General features: G+C 43.5%; 1 protein-coding gene across 1 annotated transcript in view; it reads right to left on the reverse strand.

The window, feature by feature from the left end:
- LOC121462055 (protein mono-ADP-ribosyltransferase PARP14-like) overlaps positions 1-17,567 on the reverse strand; it is a 118,134-nt gene that overhangs the window by 89,830 nt on the left and 10,737 nt on the right. The window contains exons 2-6 of the mRNA XM_041673476.1: positions 15,577-15,707; positions 14,520-14,553; positions 12,791-13,024; positions 9,563-9,799; positions 5,470-7,718 (exon numbers count right to left, since the gene is read on the reverse strand). Coding sequence (XP_041529410.1) covers positions 5,470-7,718; positions 9,563-9,799; positions 12,791-13,024; positions 14,520-14,553; positions 15,577-15,707 — 2,885 coding nt within the window. The remainder of the gene's footprint in view (positions 1-5,469; positions 7,719-9,562; positions 9,800-12,790; positions 13,025-14,519; positions 14,554-15,576; positions 15,708-17,567) is intronic.

Raw genomic sequence — 17,567 nt, forward strand, 5'->3', positions numbered from 1 at the left:
AAAATTATACCTTCAAAGACTATTTAATGGAATGTAGAAATGCTTATTTTATACTTTCAAGTGGAAAGAATATTAAATTGCGTATTTACATGATCTCATATAGAATCATACAGCAGAGGAGAGTGTGACAAGGCTGACTAAACAATTCCTGTTTTTGTGCTACTCAATGTGTCTTCTTTAAATGCATTCCCCTCTTAACCAAACAGCCCACAGGAGCTGCACCGAGAATCCATGTTCAGACCTTTGGCTCCTACTATTCAGTTTCTGTTCCAGTCTCTACTTACAAGCAGTTATTTTTGTAAATGTAGTTAAGTTTAAATGTTGATGTGGGAGTAATTTCTTATTAATAAAGAAACTGCCTAGTCCCATTTGATAGGCCAACCCTTAGATAGGCGGAGTAAACAGAACGGAATGCTGGGAGAAAGAAGCTGAGTCAGGGAGTCGCCATGATTCTCCCACTCCAGACAGACGCAGGTTAAGATCATTCCTGGTAAGCCAGCTCGTGGGCTACACAGATTAATAGAAATGGGTTAGATCAATATGTAAAAGCTAGCCAATAAGAAACTGAAACTAATGGGTCAGGCAGTGTTTAAAAGAATACAGTTTCCGTGTAATTATTTCGGGTAAAGCTAGCCGGGTGGCGGGACACAGCCCACCGCTCCGTATTTCAACAGAGTGGCTCCCAACGTGCTAATGAACTCCACGTAAAACCTGAGAGAGCTTAAATTTTATCACAGAAAAAAACAGAGTTTAACACAGCTTTTGGCTGTTTGTTGGTGGCTTGCTGTAGAGAGAGTTCCTGAATCAGCAACAGCAGCAGAAAAAAAGCTGCGTCATTTTAAAGTGTGACTTTCTGGGCTGTGCCGCCATTGCGATCTCTGTCTGGCTCCTGTGGGAGACAGAGCTTTTGAATGGAGCATTTGGAGTAATGTGCTACGGCTTGGTTGATGGCAATGTGGACTGTTGTGCGCCTGGAACCCTGTGTGGCTCAGGGGCACCAAATGGCTCTGAGGCAGGAGCTGCTCAGCTCGGCCATGATGAACTGTGCTGGTCTCAGGCAGGAACTACCGTAATTACCATAAAAACAGCTCAGTTAAGGTTTAGACTGGGCAGGAAACAGGCTGTACCTTATTACCGTATTACCTGTACATGGTGCAACTTAAGTTTTTAAGAACTGCTTAACATTTTAAGAAATGCTCCTGGATAGTAAAAAAAAAAATTACAGATTCACAATAAAACAGATTCAGACATAAAAGACCACACTGTTGGATGAATGTACGTAGACTTGGGAGAGAGAAGAAAGAGAATATAGAAAATAAAGTTAATGGTTTTTTTTTTTAAAAAAGGTAAAGTCTTTAAAGAGACAGAGTACAGATAGTTAAGAGATTAAAAGAAATAAAGAAAAATAAGCCACATAAAAATGGAAAATTCACAGAGCGTCTGGATTATGTACATTGTGTTTTCTTTAAAATTTTTGACTGTAAAGGAGCTAAGTACAGACAGACATTTCATTACATGGGCTGCCAAGCTAAACCAGAATGGATATAAAGGTATTACGATTTCAAAATTTGGGTCTAAGGATATGATGCTTTGGAAAGGGTCTTCTTTTGTTTTCACAGAGGACCAGACCCTATGGATTGCATCTATTCCGATATGGTATGATAGACCACGACCTCCTGAAAATTTCCTGTGAACACCCTCAAAAAATTACTTCACTCAACTGGCAACTGAGATAAACCTGGCACACAGGTTACACCCTAAATGATCTGATTAACAGCGCCCCCATTCAGCAGGAAGCAGTTTGGAGAGAAAAAACTGCGCCCATGTTCCCAAAATATTGTTTGTAAATGTTCTTTTATATTTAAAGGGGGAAATGATATAGGTATGAGTAATTTGCATTGGTGTGGATTTTACAGTCAATTTTGTTATATGTATATGTATTTCTGATCTTGATTAAGGTATTGTGATTGTGTAGTTCATTTAAAAATGTAATGTATAATTAAGAAATATAGGTTAATGGTTAATCATCAATAATAGTCAAGCTTGTAGTCATGTTAGTTAGATTTTCTAGATATATAGAGATACATTTCAGTTAGATAGACATTCTTCATATATTTCAAAGACTGCAGAATATGGCATTTAATGTTTTAATAACTTAGGACTTTTCATGACAATGAGACACTCTGCTCCTGGCGGCACCAATCTACTTCAAGAAGAAGATGGGCATCGAAGAGGATCCTTATGGAGTTTGATAGCCATTTGGGCAAGAAACTGCTCTTGCCTGAACTGTTGCATAAAATGGACACAGAGAACCCACAGAGAGAGGACTGCTGAACTTGCCTTAAGGTGAGACGGTCTTTTGGGGTTCATGACTCATGAAAGAGTCTGCGAGACATTCTGCAGGACACAGCAGATAGTGACTGAACTGTCTTTGAAATTTCCTGCTTCATGGAAATGTCTGCTGGATACTATGGGCCTGAAGACTGAAGATGGATGCCCCAACCATACAAAAGAACTTTGGATGACTGTCCAGGCAGCAAGATGTCTCTGTCATTTCTAGAGTTTTCTTATTTCTTGTTTACTTAGGTAGTATTATATCCTTCTGGAGTCTTTGATGGAGTTGAAGAATGAATAGATAGTTATAGTTTTCCTTAGTTATGATAAAAGATAAAATAGATATAAATATTGTAACTGTAATTCTTGCTTGATAACTGTTTTGCTATATGTAATTTTACTATGTTAAAGTTAAAGCCTTTCTTTTTTGTTTAAACAGAAAAAGGGGAAATGATGTGGGAGTAATTTCTTATTAATAAAGAAACTGCCTAGTCCCATTTGATAGGCCAACCCTTAGATAGGCGGAGTAAACAGAACGGAATGCTGGGAGAAAGAAGCTGAGTCAGGGAGTCGCCATGATTCTCCCACTCCAGACAGACGCAGGTTAAGATCATTCCTGGTAAGCCAGCTCGTGGGCTACACAGATTAATAGAAATGGGTTAGATCAATATGTAAAAGCTAGCCAATAAGAAACTGAAACTAATGGGTCAGGCAGTGTTTAAAAGAATACAGTTTCCGTGTAATTATTTCGGGTAAAGCTAGCCGGGTGGCGGGACACAGCCCACCGCTCCGTATTTCAACAAAATGTCTTTAAATCTTGAGAGTTTTTCAAGTTTGGAAGGAGAATAATAGCATTCAAATGTATTTAAGGTATCAGTGGAGACTAATCCTTTTCATAGATCTATAGAGTATTCTATGTGTTAAAGAAAATGAGATCAATTGGGCACTTGTGGTGTGCACTTTTAATCCCAGCATTTGGGAGGCAAAAGAAATAGGATCTGAGTAAAAGTCAGCCTGGTCTACAGAGTGAGTTCCAGGACAGAACAGCCAGGGCTACACAGAGAAACCCTGTCTCAAAAAACAGAAAGAGAGAGGAGAGAGGAGAGAGGAGAGAGGAGAGAGAGAGAGAGAGAGAGAGAGAGAGAGAGAAAGAGAGAGAGAGACTTAAATCTATTCCACAGGATTCATCCCTATTCATGCAGACATTCATACCCCACAAAAATCTCAGCACCTCCACCTCCTGTTCACGTTGTGTACAGAAATCTAAACTTGCAAAGTAATTTTGACTTCTAGAAGGGAGAGCATGTGCTATAGCAATGCCCACATCACCTTACACCACGATGTCTCAGGGAAGCTACTTAAAACTCTTAACAACTGGGAAAGTGCATACATACTTACAATCTCAGCATTCTGGAGGCCAATGCAGGAGGATTGCCATGAGTGTGAACAGTCTGAACTACTTAACAGGATCCTGTCTAAAATAACCTAAACAAACAAACAAACCTCACTGTGCTTGCACAGTCCAAGCTGAAGTTGTCTCCTGATTTGGCTGCCCAATTAGAATGTAGGTTTCCTGCAAGAGCTTCCATGAATTGATAGGTAGTGTCTAGATCTGGATAACAATGACATAGGACCTAAAAATTCCAACAGCCCAATCCACGGGCATCTGTGTGCTGTCACCTTTACTGTGACATTGTGGAAACTGTTCTAACACTAAGGTCACATACTCTACTGGATTACAAAGACATGGAGAACAGAAACCAGGTCTTAGAATCAGACCACATTGCCGTAGCTGATGTGACACACTGTGACCGAGGATGCTTCTAGTATTTCTGGTCCAAGTGTCCTAAGTCACATGGGGACGTGTTCAAGCCACATCCTTCACTCACCATTAATTACATTTCCAGAAATGGTGGCTGGAATCACCTGCATTCCCATCCTGGAATTTTCAGATTGATAATGCCATAAATATGCCTTGATATTATATACTAACATTTCTATATCCATAGGAGAGGCAAACTCATAGGCTAAAAAAAAAATATGGGTATTACAATGTGTGAGCCTTACTTACCTGACTCCATAATGGGTATTACAATGTGTGAGCCTTACTTATCTGATTCTGATCCAGACATAAGGATGGAGAGATGGAGAGGCATTCTTGAGACAGCTGTAACCTATCATTGACCACATGAAGAAATGACTGCATTTCAAGGTGTGTTTAGTGGTAAGGTTAAGTTCAAAATGAATTGGTGAATTGTTTAGAGACAGGATCATGGGTCAACATTACTTGTGAGAAACAAACCAAACACCTATGTAGCCCTGGATGTGCTGGAATTCTATGTAGACCAGGCTTGCCTTGAACTCACAGAGATTTTCCTGCCTCTGTTTCACAAGTGCTGTAATTAAAGGTATGTGCCACCATGCCTAGCTAAACCACACACACACACACACACACACACACAATCTTGTGCTAAAGGATGAGGCAGAGAGAGTAAGAACAGTGGCTGTTCAAGATTCTATCACCTGTGTGTTGTTGGGAGATAGGAGAATTCCTGGGGTTGCTGACTGCCAGCCTGTCTAAAAAAAACATTAGTTTTCTGCAACAAATCCACAAAATGATAATTGTCTTTACAGGACTCCCAAAACCTGGACCTGCCTCTCTCCCACCCTACCACTCCTTCCTCACAAGGACCCGCAGATGGGATCCGGGAACTGATCTCCCACATCCACTCCAGCACCCAAGGTCACCCTTACTCGTGTCATTGGTTAAATCCTATCCTCTGCATTCCCCATGCTCTCTCACACCTGTAACTGACAAAAGCCAGCACTAGATGGAGCAGACACGACAGATGGGAAATGATGAAGATGAGGAGAGCCCTGCAGTGTCCCCTACTATGGACCACAGTTAAGGGGATGTACTGACCCATCCCAGAGCCCCTCAGATCCTTACAAAAACACCAGTCTCTACTCCTGAGTGATTTGGGAAGAAGTCCAGTGTCCATGGGAAATGTTTGAAGACCCGAGTAGGAGGATTTTCCTCAGTCCTTTCCCTCCACCCTGTCTTCCTTGGGCCCTCAATAAAGCTGGCAGAGGCCAATGACATCACAGCACATTGTTGGTGACAGGGACACTCACCTTGGCATTCTGCACACCTTCTTCCACCAGCCGGATTTTCAGGCCTTCTGGGGACACCAGCACACAGTCCTGTGTCTGCGGTTTCTGTGGCGTTTTCCCAGGTGACACTAATTCTAATGCTTGTAAACCGGAAGGGGAAGTAGTGGGGGAGAGGGAGGCTTTATATGTAGTTTCTACAGCTTCAGCAAAGGCCCCTGCAACCTTTGCAGATATGTCCACCAGATAAATCTTTTTCAAGATGTGCCTGTCTGGCTTGTTTTGGAAGTTGTCTTTGATGGCAGAAACAATGGTGGCCACACACTGGTCTAAGGGAAAGCCAAAGATTCCAGAGCTGATAGCTGGCATGGCTATGGATTGACACTTGACCTCCTCAGCTAAGGAGAGACTTCGTTCCACAGCTCTCTTCAACAGGCTCACGCACTCCTTGGCCTCATTTCCGTCCCACAGAGGCCCTACTGCGTGGATGACATGACGGCAAGGGAGCTTGCCTGCTTTTGAGATAACGGCATTGCCAGTTTTGACCATGCCACCATTTCTCACTATTTTGTCACATTCTGCTTGAAGTTCAGGACCAGCTGCATTTGAAAGAGCGAGGGCCAGACCATCAATGTGTTTCAGATGCTCGTTTGCTGCATTCACGACCACATCGGCAGGAAACCGAGCCAGGTCTCCCTGCTGTACAATCAGAGTGACTCCAGGGGCTATGTGCATCTGTAAGAGGCACTTCTGCCTTTTAAGGCTGCCTTTGTCGTTCTCTGATCCCTTCTGGAGCTCAATGATGCATCCATACCGGCGTTTGATCTTGCATTTGTAATAGGATGCTTTGTCCTGGAAGAAGTGCCTAGCACCAGGCTTATCAATCTGGAATCTTTTAATGCAGACTGAATCCCGGATTTGCTTGACCATGTTCATGCACTCTAGAACTTTACTCTTGGGTCCAGTTAGTAAAATGCCTTTTGGTTCATCTTCCAGCTTAAAACGTGCCTGCACATTAGCCTTTTTTATCTTTGGCCAGAATAGCTTCCTGTCTGACCTTAAATACTCAATAATCAAGACCGATTCAATTTCAACCAGTCTTTCAATTTTCATGTTTTTTTCCAAGAACTCAAAAAGTTGATCATTGATTTCATTTACTTCTTTCACACAGCCTGCAATGATGACCTCAGCCGGGGTTCCTGAAGTTAATTCATCCTTTATCATAATGCTTGCAGTGGAGGAGTGTCTCTTTTGCAGAGAGTGAATTTTCTTTTTCCATGCATTGCCTCTAAGAACTTCCTTGTCTTCAACTTCAATGATTTTATAACTCAAAGCATCAAGCATTTTCTTCTCTGCTTCTGCCAGGGCTTCTAAAGAACAGGCCGTCAAGAGAAGAGCTGTACTTTTCAGCTCATATGTGGCAAGACTTTTCTGTGCCTCAAAAAGAGTCTTGGAGAATTCCTGACTGTCTACTTGCTGCAGAAACATGAAGACTTCAGAAGGAATCTGGACATCTTTCTGAGGCATGGGATACACCTTTTCCTGGATGTCACACTTTACTTTATACACATCTGCACGGAATCCCTTAAAGCATAGGTGCTGGGTGGCAGCATCGTAATGAATCTCCATCTCTGGATTCTCTTTCCTTAGATCATCCAGGAAACCACTCTGATGCAAAAGAAAATGTTTCCCCGGAGAAATGGCCACTTTCTCCTTCAGACTCTGCTCCTCCTTTCGGACCTTCTCCGTGGTGCTGTCTATTAACTCCTTGATTTTCTGGCCGATGTCTTGGACATCTTCTGATTTCCCGGCTAAGGTGAGACTCTCCTTATCAAACTCAATGAGAACCCTGTCATCTCCTACCTCATGCTGTAGGATGTCCCACACTGGCGGATACACTTCAAACACCTTAACTTCGTACTTAGCCTTGATGCCAGACAGCACCTCGGAGGCGTCTCTCTGCCAGGTCTTGATGCTTGGTCTGTGATTGACTAAGGAGGCAGCAGGTCTGACGGTCACTGTGCCGTTGATGTCAGACCATGTTAGCTCGCAGTGACAGCGTCTCATTTGGTCATTTATCTCATTTATCAAATGATTATGTTTTTGAAAGAACTTCCACAAAGGAAGGCCCAGTGAGTATTGGAAAGATGCTGGAAGCTTGACCAGTGGCTTCTCCTCACCATACAAGGCTGTGCCCAGAGAAGGATAATAGGGGAAGACATACAGTGGCATCCCATTGAAACTGTGTTTCTTGGCCAGAATTGTGTCTAACACTATAAAAACAAAACAAACAATTAAATCAATTACGGTAATCTCAATGTCATGAATTTTCAAAGAACACAAAACAAAACAAACTTTTCTAGAGGGCAAAAGTCTCTGATGTTTGTAGAACTCAAAGGTGGCATTCTCCCGTGTGCTCAGCTATAGACTGATGCTAACCGCAACAAGACAGACTCCATTTAGGGCTATGATGACTTTATATACACATCGCTCTACACTAAAATCATGCTCAAGTCTATTGTTTTTCCAATGTCACTGATGTATGTGGCACAATAAGAAACAGTCACAAATTGGAACATAAGCATGGGGTTGGCGTCTGTACCAACACAAGGAATGGTTTAAGGGCTGGAGAGATAGCACATCAGCTAAGAGCACTAGGCTGCTCTTCAGAAAGACCCGGGTTCAATTCCCAGCACCTACATAGCAGCTCACAACTGTCTGTATTCCTGTTCCAGGGGATTCAAAACCATCACATGGTGTACATGCAGACAACTACAAATGCACATTAAATCAATCAATCAATCAATCAATCATTTTAATCCTCTGGGTGGGTCTTTCTGTATTCCATCCCTTCATGTACAGTCCCAGAATTTAACTTTCATAGTAAACTTCATTTCATAAGAGAAGATAATTATACCAGCACTCTGCATCACTTTCTCAAGGGCTTTACATGAATTGCCTGTGTTTACTCTTGACAGTGGCCTTCTCAGGTAGAGAGATTCTATTACACCCATAGACAGAAGTGAGAAAGCCGAGGCTGGGGAAAGTCAGAGTTCTGTAAACCCAGGGAAGTCTCTAAGCTAATTGCCAGTGTGAAACCACACTCATCCTCACAGTCATTGGAGAGTCCAGCCCCAGAGGTCACAATTTAGTAAGGCCTTCCCCATTATATCTCCTGTTCACCATGTGTACCAGGACAGCCACCACAACCAACCCTGATTGAATGCTCATGTTCTCTCTCTTTCTCCAGGACTCTGCTCACTTTGTTTTAGCTGTTGGGCAAGAGTAAGTAGAATTAGCATGGAAATTAGAGTCAGTCCTGCAAGAACTTGGATTTAAATGGCACCCATGGCAGAAGGATGCTAAAACATGATACCCTGGTGAAGGACTAAGTCCTAGGGCAGGTATCAGGCCTGAGGGAAGGAATGTGACCTTCAGAGGCCCAGCCTCCCACAGGGCTCCAGAGAGGCTAGACAGCCTGAGTGACCTCCAGCTCAGACTCAGCACCCCCTTAGGCCAAGCACTGCTGAGACACTGTTTCATTTCCTCCTACAGCATCCTCTGAGGTAACTCCTAACACTACCCCTACAGATGAGAAAACAGAAGGTTTGAGGGCTCACAAAGGTCACCATGCCCGTGACCACCAATCAGGATTTTAAGTCAAGTCTGTCCGACTCAAGAACCCCTGATGATGTCATCAACAACAAGACTTCCATCTCCTCCTCAGGTTATGAGACATCTCCATTATCCCATCTCAGCACAGGCACAGCACAGGGGGAACAGGAACGCTTTCTATAACTCTACACGCTTCTGAGTCCATCTCTCCCTAAACCTGTTGATTAGAGAATCAATGCAGGGACATAAAACACAGATCTATGGCTGTGAGTACGGCCTGTCAACGTTCCTAGAATGGCGACCTTCAGTCACAGGCCGGACTCGTCAGAGACTCTCCCTGTCTCTCATGAGCTTGTTCTGCTTCTCCAGAGCCTGCCTTGCTGCCCTTGTTCTGCACCAAATCCAGATGAATGAGAGATTGGTGCCATTTCTGACAGATTAAGGAATGACTGAAATGGCCAACCATCCAGGTCTTCCCGGGTGGCAGGCCAAGACACATTACCTTTGCAGTCTGAAAACTCAACCAGCGCTGAGCTCTCTTCTGGGAAACACTCAACATGGGTGACTCTTCCGCCCCCATTGCAAGGGCTTTCAAAGTAGAGCTGCAGCTTGTAGTCACCTACCCCAGGAGGCAGGTTTTCCACCCTAACTACATTTGTTGTTTCCAGAAGTCTCGGGGCAAGCCATGGCTGTCGGTTCGAATGGTGACTGACACAATCACTAATAAATTTTTTAGTATCTACAAAACAGAAAGAAAATGAGAAAATTTCAGTGGCATCTCTATATGGTATGGAAGAAATGGCTTGGCTCCAACCCAGTAGTGAGAACTAGCTAATTGTATTTTCTGCTACTGAACAGTCTTTTGGCCATGGCCAACCCTTTGAGTGCACTCCTCCCAATGCCACCCCTCTCCCCATTTGCTCAAGTCCATTGATCCCCACTCTGCCAGCAGGTGGGAGCCCACATCCACAGCGAGGCTACTGACTCCATATCCAAGTAGAACTTTCAGTTTTATTTTCATGTTGCCATGAAAAAACTAGTCATAAGTCAGGCTGTGGTTGTGCATGCCATTAACCCCAGCACTTCAGAGGCTGAGACAAGGGGATCTCTGTGAGTTTAAGGCCAACCTGATCTACAGAGCTAGTTCCAGTACAGCCAAGGATACACAAAGAAACCCTGTCTCTAAAAAACCAAAACCACAAAAAGAGCACCACCACCACCAACAACAACAACAACAAAAACCAACTAGTCATATTTTTGAAGTTCCTTTTGTACTTGTATATACAACCACCTGTGTCTGCAATGCTCTTCTCCAATATGGGAGATAGAGGCATTTTTGTTTTATTGTGTTACTATAAATCAAATTGAACCATGCTACCAAAATAGGGCTATGTCTACAGCCCTCTCTCCTTTATATTTTGACTCGGTTCTATTTATCTTGAGGACTCAGCATAACTATCTCATTTAAATTTTCAGCTTGTGTGATGGGTCTGCCATGTGTCAATCATTGTGTTGGGTTCTGAGAAATGAATACAAGTCCTTACTTGTATATCACTGGGAAGACATGAATATTGAGCACAGTTGAATTGCCTTTTGGAGCTCCAATTAGGAACCAGATGAAACAGGGACTCAGACTCAGAGTGTATATGGTCTCTAATTTGACCACTAAATGGAGGGTATTGCCAAATGGATAAGAGGAGGGAGCAGTGGCAGCATGAACAAGATTGGTGTCCTTTGAAGATGGTCAGGTGACACTGCTGGAGGACACACTCAGGTGGGGACAACTATGCATGGTCCTCTCTCCCACCCCTCTCAGGTTACTACACCTGGGAGACAGACTCTCTTTCATCTCCATCATTCATTAACATACATGTCTCCCTCCTCCCAGACTGAGTTCCTCTAGAGAGGGAGCTATGATTTTAGTCATCTTTATGCCTCAGCTCATAAACCAGTACCTGGCCTACAACAGTGGCCATAGTTTGCACTGAAACTGTCCCTGAGGCCCATGTGTTAAAATCTTAGTCTTCAACTAGGTGCTGTTGGAAAGTAATGGATCCTTTAACAAGTGAGGCCTGTGGGAAATGTTCAAGTCATTGATGGGGGAGGTAGGGATAAGACGACCCTGGCTTCTCTCTCTCTCTCTCTCTCTCTCTCTCTCTCTCTCTCTCTCTCTTTCTCTGTCTGTCTCTCCGCTATGCTGCCACCATGCAGACTGCCTCAACATAAGCCCCAGGGCAGCAGGACTAACTGACCATGAACTTAAGCCACCCAAACTGTGAACTGGCATAAACTTCTCTTTTTGGAGGCTGATGATCTCAGGTGTTTATTACAGTAACAGAAGCTAACACAGAATGCACTCAAGATTGTTGCTCAATGAAGCAAGATCATTTCAATTTAAATTTCCCTTTATGGGTCTGGAGAGATGGCTCAGAGGTTAACAGCCCTTGCCGCCTTTGCAGAGGACTGTGATTCAGTTCCCAGCATCCATTTGGAAGCCCACGACCATCTGTAACTCCAGTTCCAGGGGAATCCAAGGCCCTCTAATGGCTGCTTCAGACACTGCATGCATGAGGTATACAGATAAACTGCAGGCATGTACACATAATATAAACAAATCTTTAAATTTCCCTTTACGATAAATAATAATAAACTTGAAATAACTGTTCTTTCTTAACATGCCTGAGGAAATATCTCACTTAATCTTCACAAGAATTTACATAAGTAAGATCATCTCTGTTTTATGGATGAGTGGATGAGGACCAGAGAAAATAAAAACTTGGTCACCTTCGTACAACTAGTTAAGTGACAGGGCCAGAATTCTGACCACACCCCCTGTGAACTTGACTGACACCCACTGCTGTGCCCATGGCACATGGGGCTTAGATTTGGAAATCTGCCATGTTTTAGGTGGAGCTGGGTCTTGCTTATGACAATGACCTAACAGAGCAGTCATTTTCTTTTCCATGTTTATGTGTGTGCACATGTCAGTGCATGTGTGTGCGTGCATTTGGAGGTCAGAGAGCAACTTGCATGAGTCCCAGGGATCAAACTCAGGCTGTCAGACTTGGCCGCAGTGCCTTTGCCCATTCTGCCATCTTGCTGGCTGGGGCACTCATTTTCCCCGTTAAGTGGGCTCTCTCTTCTCCACATGTATGACCATGAAAGAGTTACATCATGAGAAGTGCTGTGTGGTTATATGATAGGAAAAAGAGGAGTGGAAGTTGTCTGTCTGAGTTTAATTCCAGTTCTTCCATCTCTTGGCAACATCGAGCCCTGTCACAGGGTTGTTGAAAGGAAGGAATAAATTAACACACACAGAGATTGGCAGGTGCCTGACACTAAGCACTAGGGTAAGTCTGTTGGCATCATTGCCTTACAGAAGTGTGGCATGGTGACAGGTCAGTCTTAACTCCTCCTGGGGAAGTAGAGTAAGAGTTCAAACTCCTCCACTAGGAATTGCCTGGGACTTTCTATCTCTCCCCCTACCTTAACCCACCCAATCCACTCAAACAATCATATAATAAAGGGCAGTCTATTAAACAGACCCAAACTGGATCTCAAAATAAATTTTTTCATCTTTCCAAAATATGAGGGGAAAGGCCCCTGTATTGGCTTAGAGGCCCTGTTTACACAATACAACGAAGTGTCACATACTCAGAGATGTCCCAAACTCTGGGGTGTGGTGGACCGAAGCCTGGGGATGCAGGGCCTCCCTGGGCCTGGGGCTCACCTATAGGCTTCTGAAAGGTAACCACGGCAACGCCAAAATCTCGGATCACTTCCACCTTAAAGTCATCACTGGGGAAGCCGCTTATATTCTCCACCAGGAAGGTCAGCACTATGTCATTCACTTTCTCAGGCAGGTTTTCAAATACCACCATGGAGGAAACAGTTTCATGTTCTTTCAGGACATCTTCCGTTTTCTCTGATCTGTTGCTGGAAGAATGTGTTGTATCCAAATCATCTGAGGATATTGGAAAGACAATGAAAGGTGTAAGGTATAATAATGGTTTTATTTAGTAAATTATCCTGAGACAACCCTAAACTTATCCATATCTTGGCTAACTCTGCTAAAAGGAAATCTCAGATAGTGCAGCTTCTGCTTTAGTGAATTAAAAATTAAAATGTAGCCGGGCATGTTGGTGCACACCTTTAGTCCTAGCAGTTGGGAGCCAAGGCAGGAGTTCAAGGCTAGCCTGGTCTATACAGGGAGTTAAAAAACAAAACAAAACAAAAACCTAAAATTTAATACTGTGGGTTTTTTGTTGCTCTTGTTAGTTAATTAAAAACCAAAAGTAGCACTGGTTGTTTTATTTTATTGTTGTTGTTATCACTAATTCAATTTTATTACTTTTTTCTGTTCTGTCTTTCTGAAAAAGGGGCATCCTCCCTCATATGTGTCTCTCGAGGACTTGACTATGATTATAGAACCAAGCTTCTACAGTCAGGGTAGAGTCTTCATCTCTGTGCTGTGGCACAAGGCAGACAGCTGAGGCTCATCAGGTGTCCACTGCATTAGAGAACTACTGTTGGCCTCTCCAGAAGAGCAAAGATATAGGAAGTGATGTACGTACTCATGCTAACAAAGTAAGAATTTAAAGATTATGCTGTAACAGCATCAATGAGGAATGGCTCCCTGGGTTAGATAGCTTGCTGTGGAAGTGTGAGGGCTGGAGCTTGAATCTCCAGCCCCCTTGTAAACAGCTGGGTATGGCTACATGTGCCCAGTATAGAGAGCAGAATTGGGAGAATCCCAAGAGCTTCCTGGCCAGCAAACCTAGCCAAAGGGGCAAACTTTGGTTCAGTGAGAGACCCCGTCTCCAGCCCAGAAGGCAGAGTGATGGAGGAAAGAGTTCATTTCCCTAAGATTTGGGTGTTTGCATTGTTGTTCTTGCTCACCTCATTTAGCATGGTTCTCTTTTTGGTGCCCTTTACATGGGTATTATTAGCTGCTCCTTCATTTAAGTCTGTGGCAGGACATGGCCCTGCCCATCCACCAGTAAACAAGAGACCCCCATCCCAATCCCAGAGATGGCTGTTTACTGTAGCAGTTAAGGTAGGAAGAGCTGATGCTCAGAAGCTGGGGTCCATCTAAGACACACCCAGTGCTCTATGAGGCAGGCAGCAAGCATCCACTACAAGTCCTGTTCTTCTATTACTGGCCACCAAAGCACAAGTGTCCAGTTGTTCTTCTCCTCTCCTCAGATGTAAATGTCTCTTGGCAGAAAAAAAAAACCTGGTCCTGTTCCTCTGAAAAGAGCCCTAAGAGGTCAATGGGTACCCATAGGGAATGCTTTAAACAAATCTGGCTCAGACTGGAAAGATGATGTAACTGCAGGCATCATCCAAGCTGAGCAGAGCCTGCCTGGTGTGAACCTAGAGGAAGCTCTCCCAAGCTACTTGTTTAATAAACAGAAAACTGCCTGGTCAACACCAAGATCATGTTAGCTGAAACTTACTATTTTCTGCAGCTTCTTTTTTTGTCTTGGATTCCTAAAACCAAAAGAGTAAGACAGCATTAATACACAAATCATTTCTTTTTGTTTGGTTGGTTGGTTTTATTCCAATAGGTTTTTATTTATTTATTTATTTATTTATTTATTTATTTATTTTCTTTGAGACAGGGTTTCTCTGTGTAACTGTTCTGTTTGTACCAGAACTCACTCTGTAGACCAGGCTGGCCTCAAACTCATAAAGATCCACCTGCCTCTGTGTCCCCAGTGCTGGGATTAAAGGCTTGTGCCTCCACCACCCAAAGACTATGAATCATTTCATATATAAATAAAACATCTTTGGGGCCAGACTGGAGATGTAAATTAATTGAATTGATAATGACACATTTGGATACTGGGCTAGTGAATGGATCAAAAGCTACATGTCACAGTGTGTCTTCTTTGCTGGTCACAACAATCACTGATGAAATGAGACACACACAGAACTGTCTCTTAAGGCAGCTTAGCCCGTGGTTTGCCTGACTTGGCACTTAGTTCATGTTTACTGTATGAACACGGTGCACATGCTTCAGAGAGGTCCCTGACAATCTTCTTCAGAGCTGAGGGAACGGCATACACGGGGTACACTGCTGGCCTCAAGATGACTGAAACAAAGCGGCAGGCTTCTGGTTATAAAGACACCAAGACCAATGGATACAAACTTTGACATCCAAAATTCATGACTATTGCGCCCCCCAAATCTGGACTCTTCCAAAAGTGACAAAAAAATGACAGCTTCTCCATTGTTTACAGTCCTTGCTCCCTCCAGAGTCCCAAGCTGCCATTCTCAGGCTACTGTGACTTAGGCCCTCATCTACCATTGTTCTTTTTGAGACATGGTCTCACTATGTAGCCTTGGCTGGTCTGGACTCACTGTGTAGATCAGGTTAGCCTTGAACTCATAAAGATATTCCTACCTTTCCCTCTTGGGATTAAAGGTGTGCACCACCTCATCCAGTTCATCTCCACATATTTTCTTCTTGGAGAATCCCATGCACCTTGGAATAAGGCCCTGTGTCCTTACCTTTCCTGGAACTGCCTCCTTAGAGACTGAGGCTTCATCTGGGTCTTTGGGCAACTGGACAGTTAACTTGAATCTCCCTTTTCCTGGCCACACTAACTCATGATTTCCTTTCTCCAGAACACTCTGCCGAACTGAAACGTTAAAAAGAGAACAAAGATTTTAAGCCAAATTGGAAGCAACCTTTATTTACATAATTAGTTCATGATTTCTACAAACTTCACTATTATGAGCGAGCAGCTCAGCCTGTCTCCCTAAGCAACAAGCCCTTGTAAAAGAAGGAGAACTTAGCACAGGGATGTGAATGTCACTTTGTGTGCATTATGCATGTTGTAGACTTGTGGGCATATGGAGGAGTGCACACCCCTGGTCACGTGGAGGCCACAGCAGGACACTGGGCATTTCCCTGCAATGCTCTTTGCCTTGCAGCCTGGATTTAAGGTTTCTCACTGAACCTGAAGTTTGCCCGTTGGCTAGGCTTTCTGTGATCTGAACATTTCTGCTCTCTATACTGGGCAAATAGAGCCATGCCCAACTGTTGATGAGGGGGCTGGAGATTCAAACTCCAGTCCTCACGCTTATACAGCAAGCTATCTAACCCAGTGAGCTGTTCCCCTGCCCGTAAACTTACTGGGGTGTTGTTTATTTGTTTATGTTGCTTTGTTGAGACAAGGCTACTCTGTGGCCCTGGTTGTCCTAGAACTTGCTCTGTAGACCAGCCTAGACACAAACTCACAGAGACCTGCCTGCTTCTGTCTCTCAAGTGCTGAGGTCAAAGCCTGTGCTGCCATGCAGATTACATTTTAATATTCATTGCTTTAGCTTAGTTATTGAGTATTCCCAAAGGGCCTTGAGATTACAAACAGGGTTGCAAATTCATGGTCTAATGGAAGGTCCTGGAAGCTTTAAGAAGGGAGGCCTAGAGGAAGTCAGATTCCCCCTGGAGAAGGGATGATCCTGGGACCCCAGGCCTTTTCTCCTTTCTGTATCACTACATAGCCAAGAGTTTCCGATATGGTGTACTGCCTTGTGTCATTGGCCCAAAAGGAGCAGGCCAATTGATTATAGACCAAAAACTCCAAATTGTAAAGCCCAGATAAACCCTTTCTCTATTAAAGGTGGCTATCTCAGATATGTTATTACACAAAGAAACTCTGGTAAATCCCCTTAGCATCCTGCTACACAAATCCTACTTACACAGCCTCAGTCAGTATTCTTACTGACTACAGAGGTCAGTGGAATTTGAGCCAGTCAGTGCATTCCACTGAAGAACCATAGAGTGTAGTAGTACAGAACCTGTACTGGACTCAGTAGGCACTGAAGGTGGGAATATTTATAATTACAGGGACAACTGGGTACGTGGGGTGAGTGAGACCCATGCTGTGGGGAAGGTGACCCAGTTGGTCATTGTCAGAATGACCATTGGTTCAACCATTAGCCTACAACTCACATTTGGTAGTAGAGGGAGCCGAAACAAAAAGAGATTTTGCAAAACCAGAATTAGAGCAGCAGACACCTAACTAAGTAAAACTCAACAGAATCCAAAGATTTGCCATTTGATTTCCAACTCACCCACAGTCTATCTGAGTGACTATAAAGAACTAAACACTTCTGGAGCAGAGGTTCCCCATTGAAAGTATTTTCTAGAAATGCTGTCAACTATATGAAGAGCTATGAAAATGTAAATTGTGATATCAGAAGCTGCAGCCAGAGAGAGAAGAGGAAAATCAGTGTCACTCAGATCATGGAGAAGCAGAAAGGAAGAGGGAGGGACATGGTCATCATTGAGAACAGGAAAGGAACAGCAAGGGCATGGCTATTATAGAGAACAGGAAAGGAAAGGAAAGGAAAGGAAAGGAAAGGAAAGGAAAGGAAAGGAAAGGAAAGGGCATGGCCAGCATAGAAAAAAAAAAGGAGGCTCCAAAGCTACAGAGAACCTCTGTCTTGAAAAACCAAACCAGAGCCAGCGACCAGATCCAGAGAACTATCTCTAC

The sequence above is a fragment of the Microtus oregoni genome, unplaced genomic scaffold (assembly GCF_018167655.1).
Source record: "Microtus oregoni isolate MIOR12 unplaced genomic scaffold, Mior012 000023F_ref0000262, whole genome shotgun sequence".
In the NCBI taxonomy this organism is placed as follows: Eukaryota; Metazoa; Chordata; class Mammalia; order Rodentia; family Cricetidae; genus Microtus; species Microtus oregoni.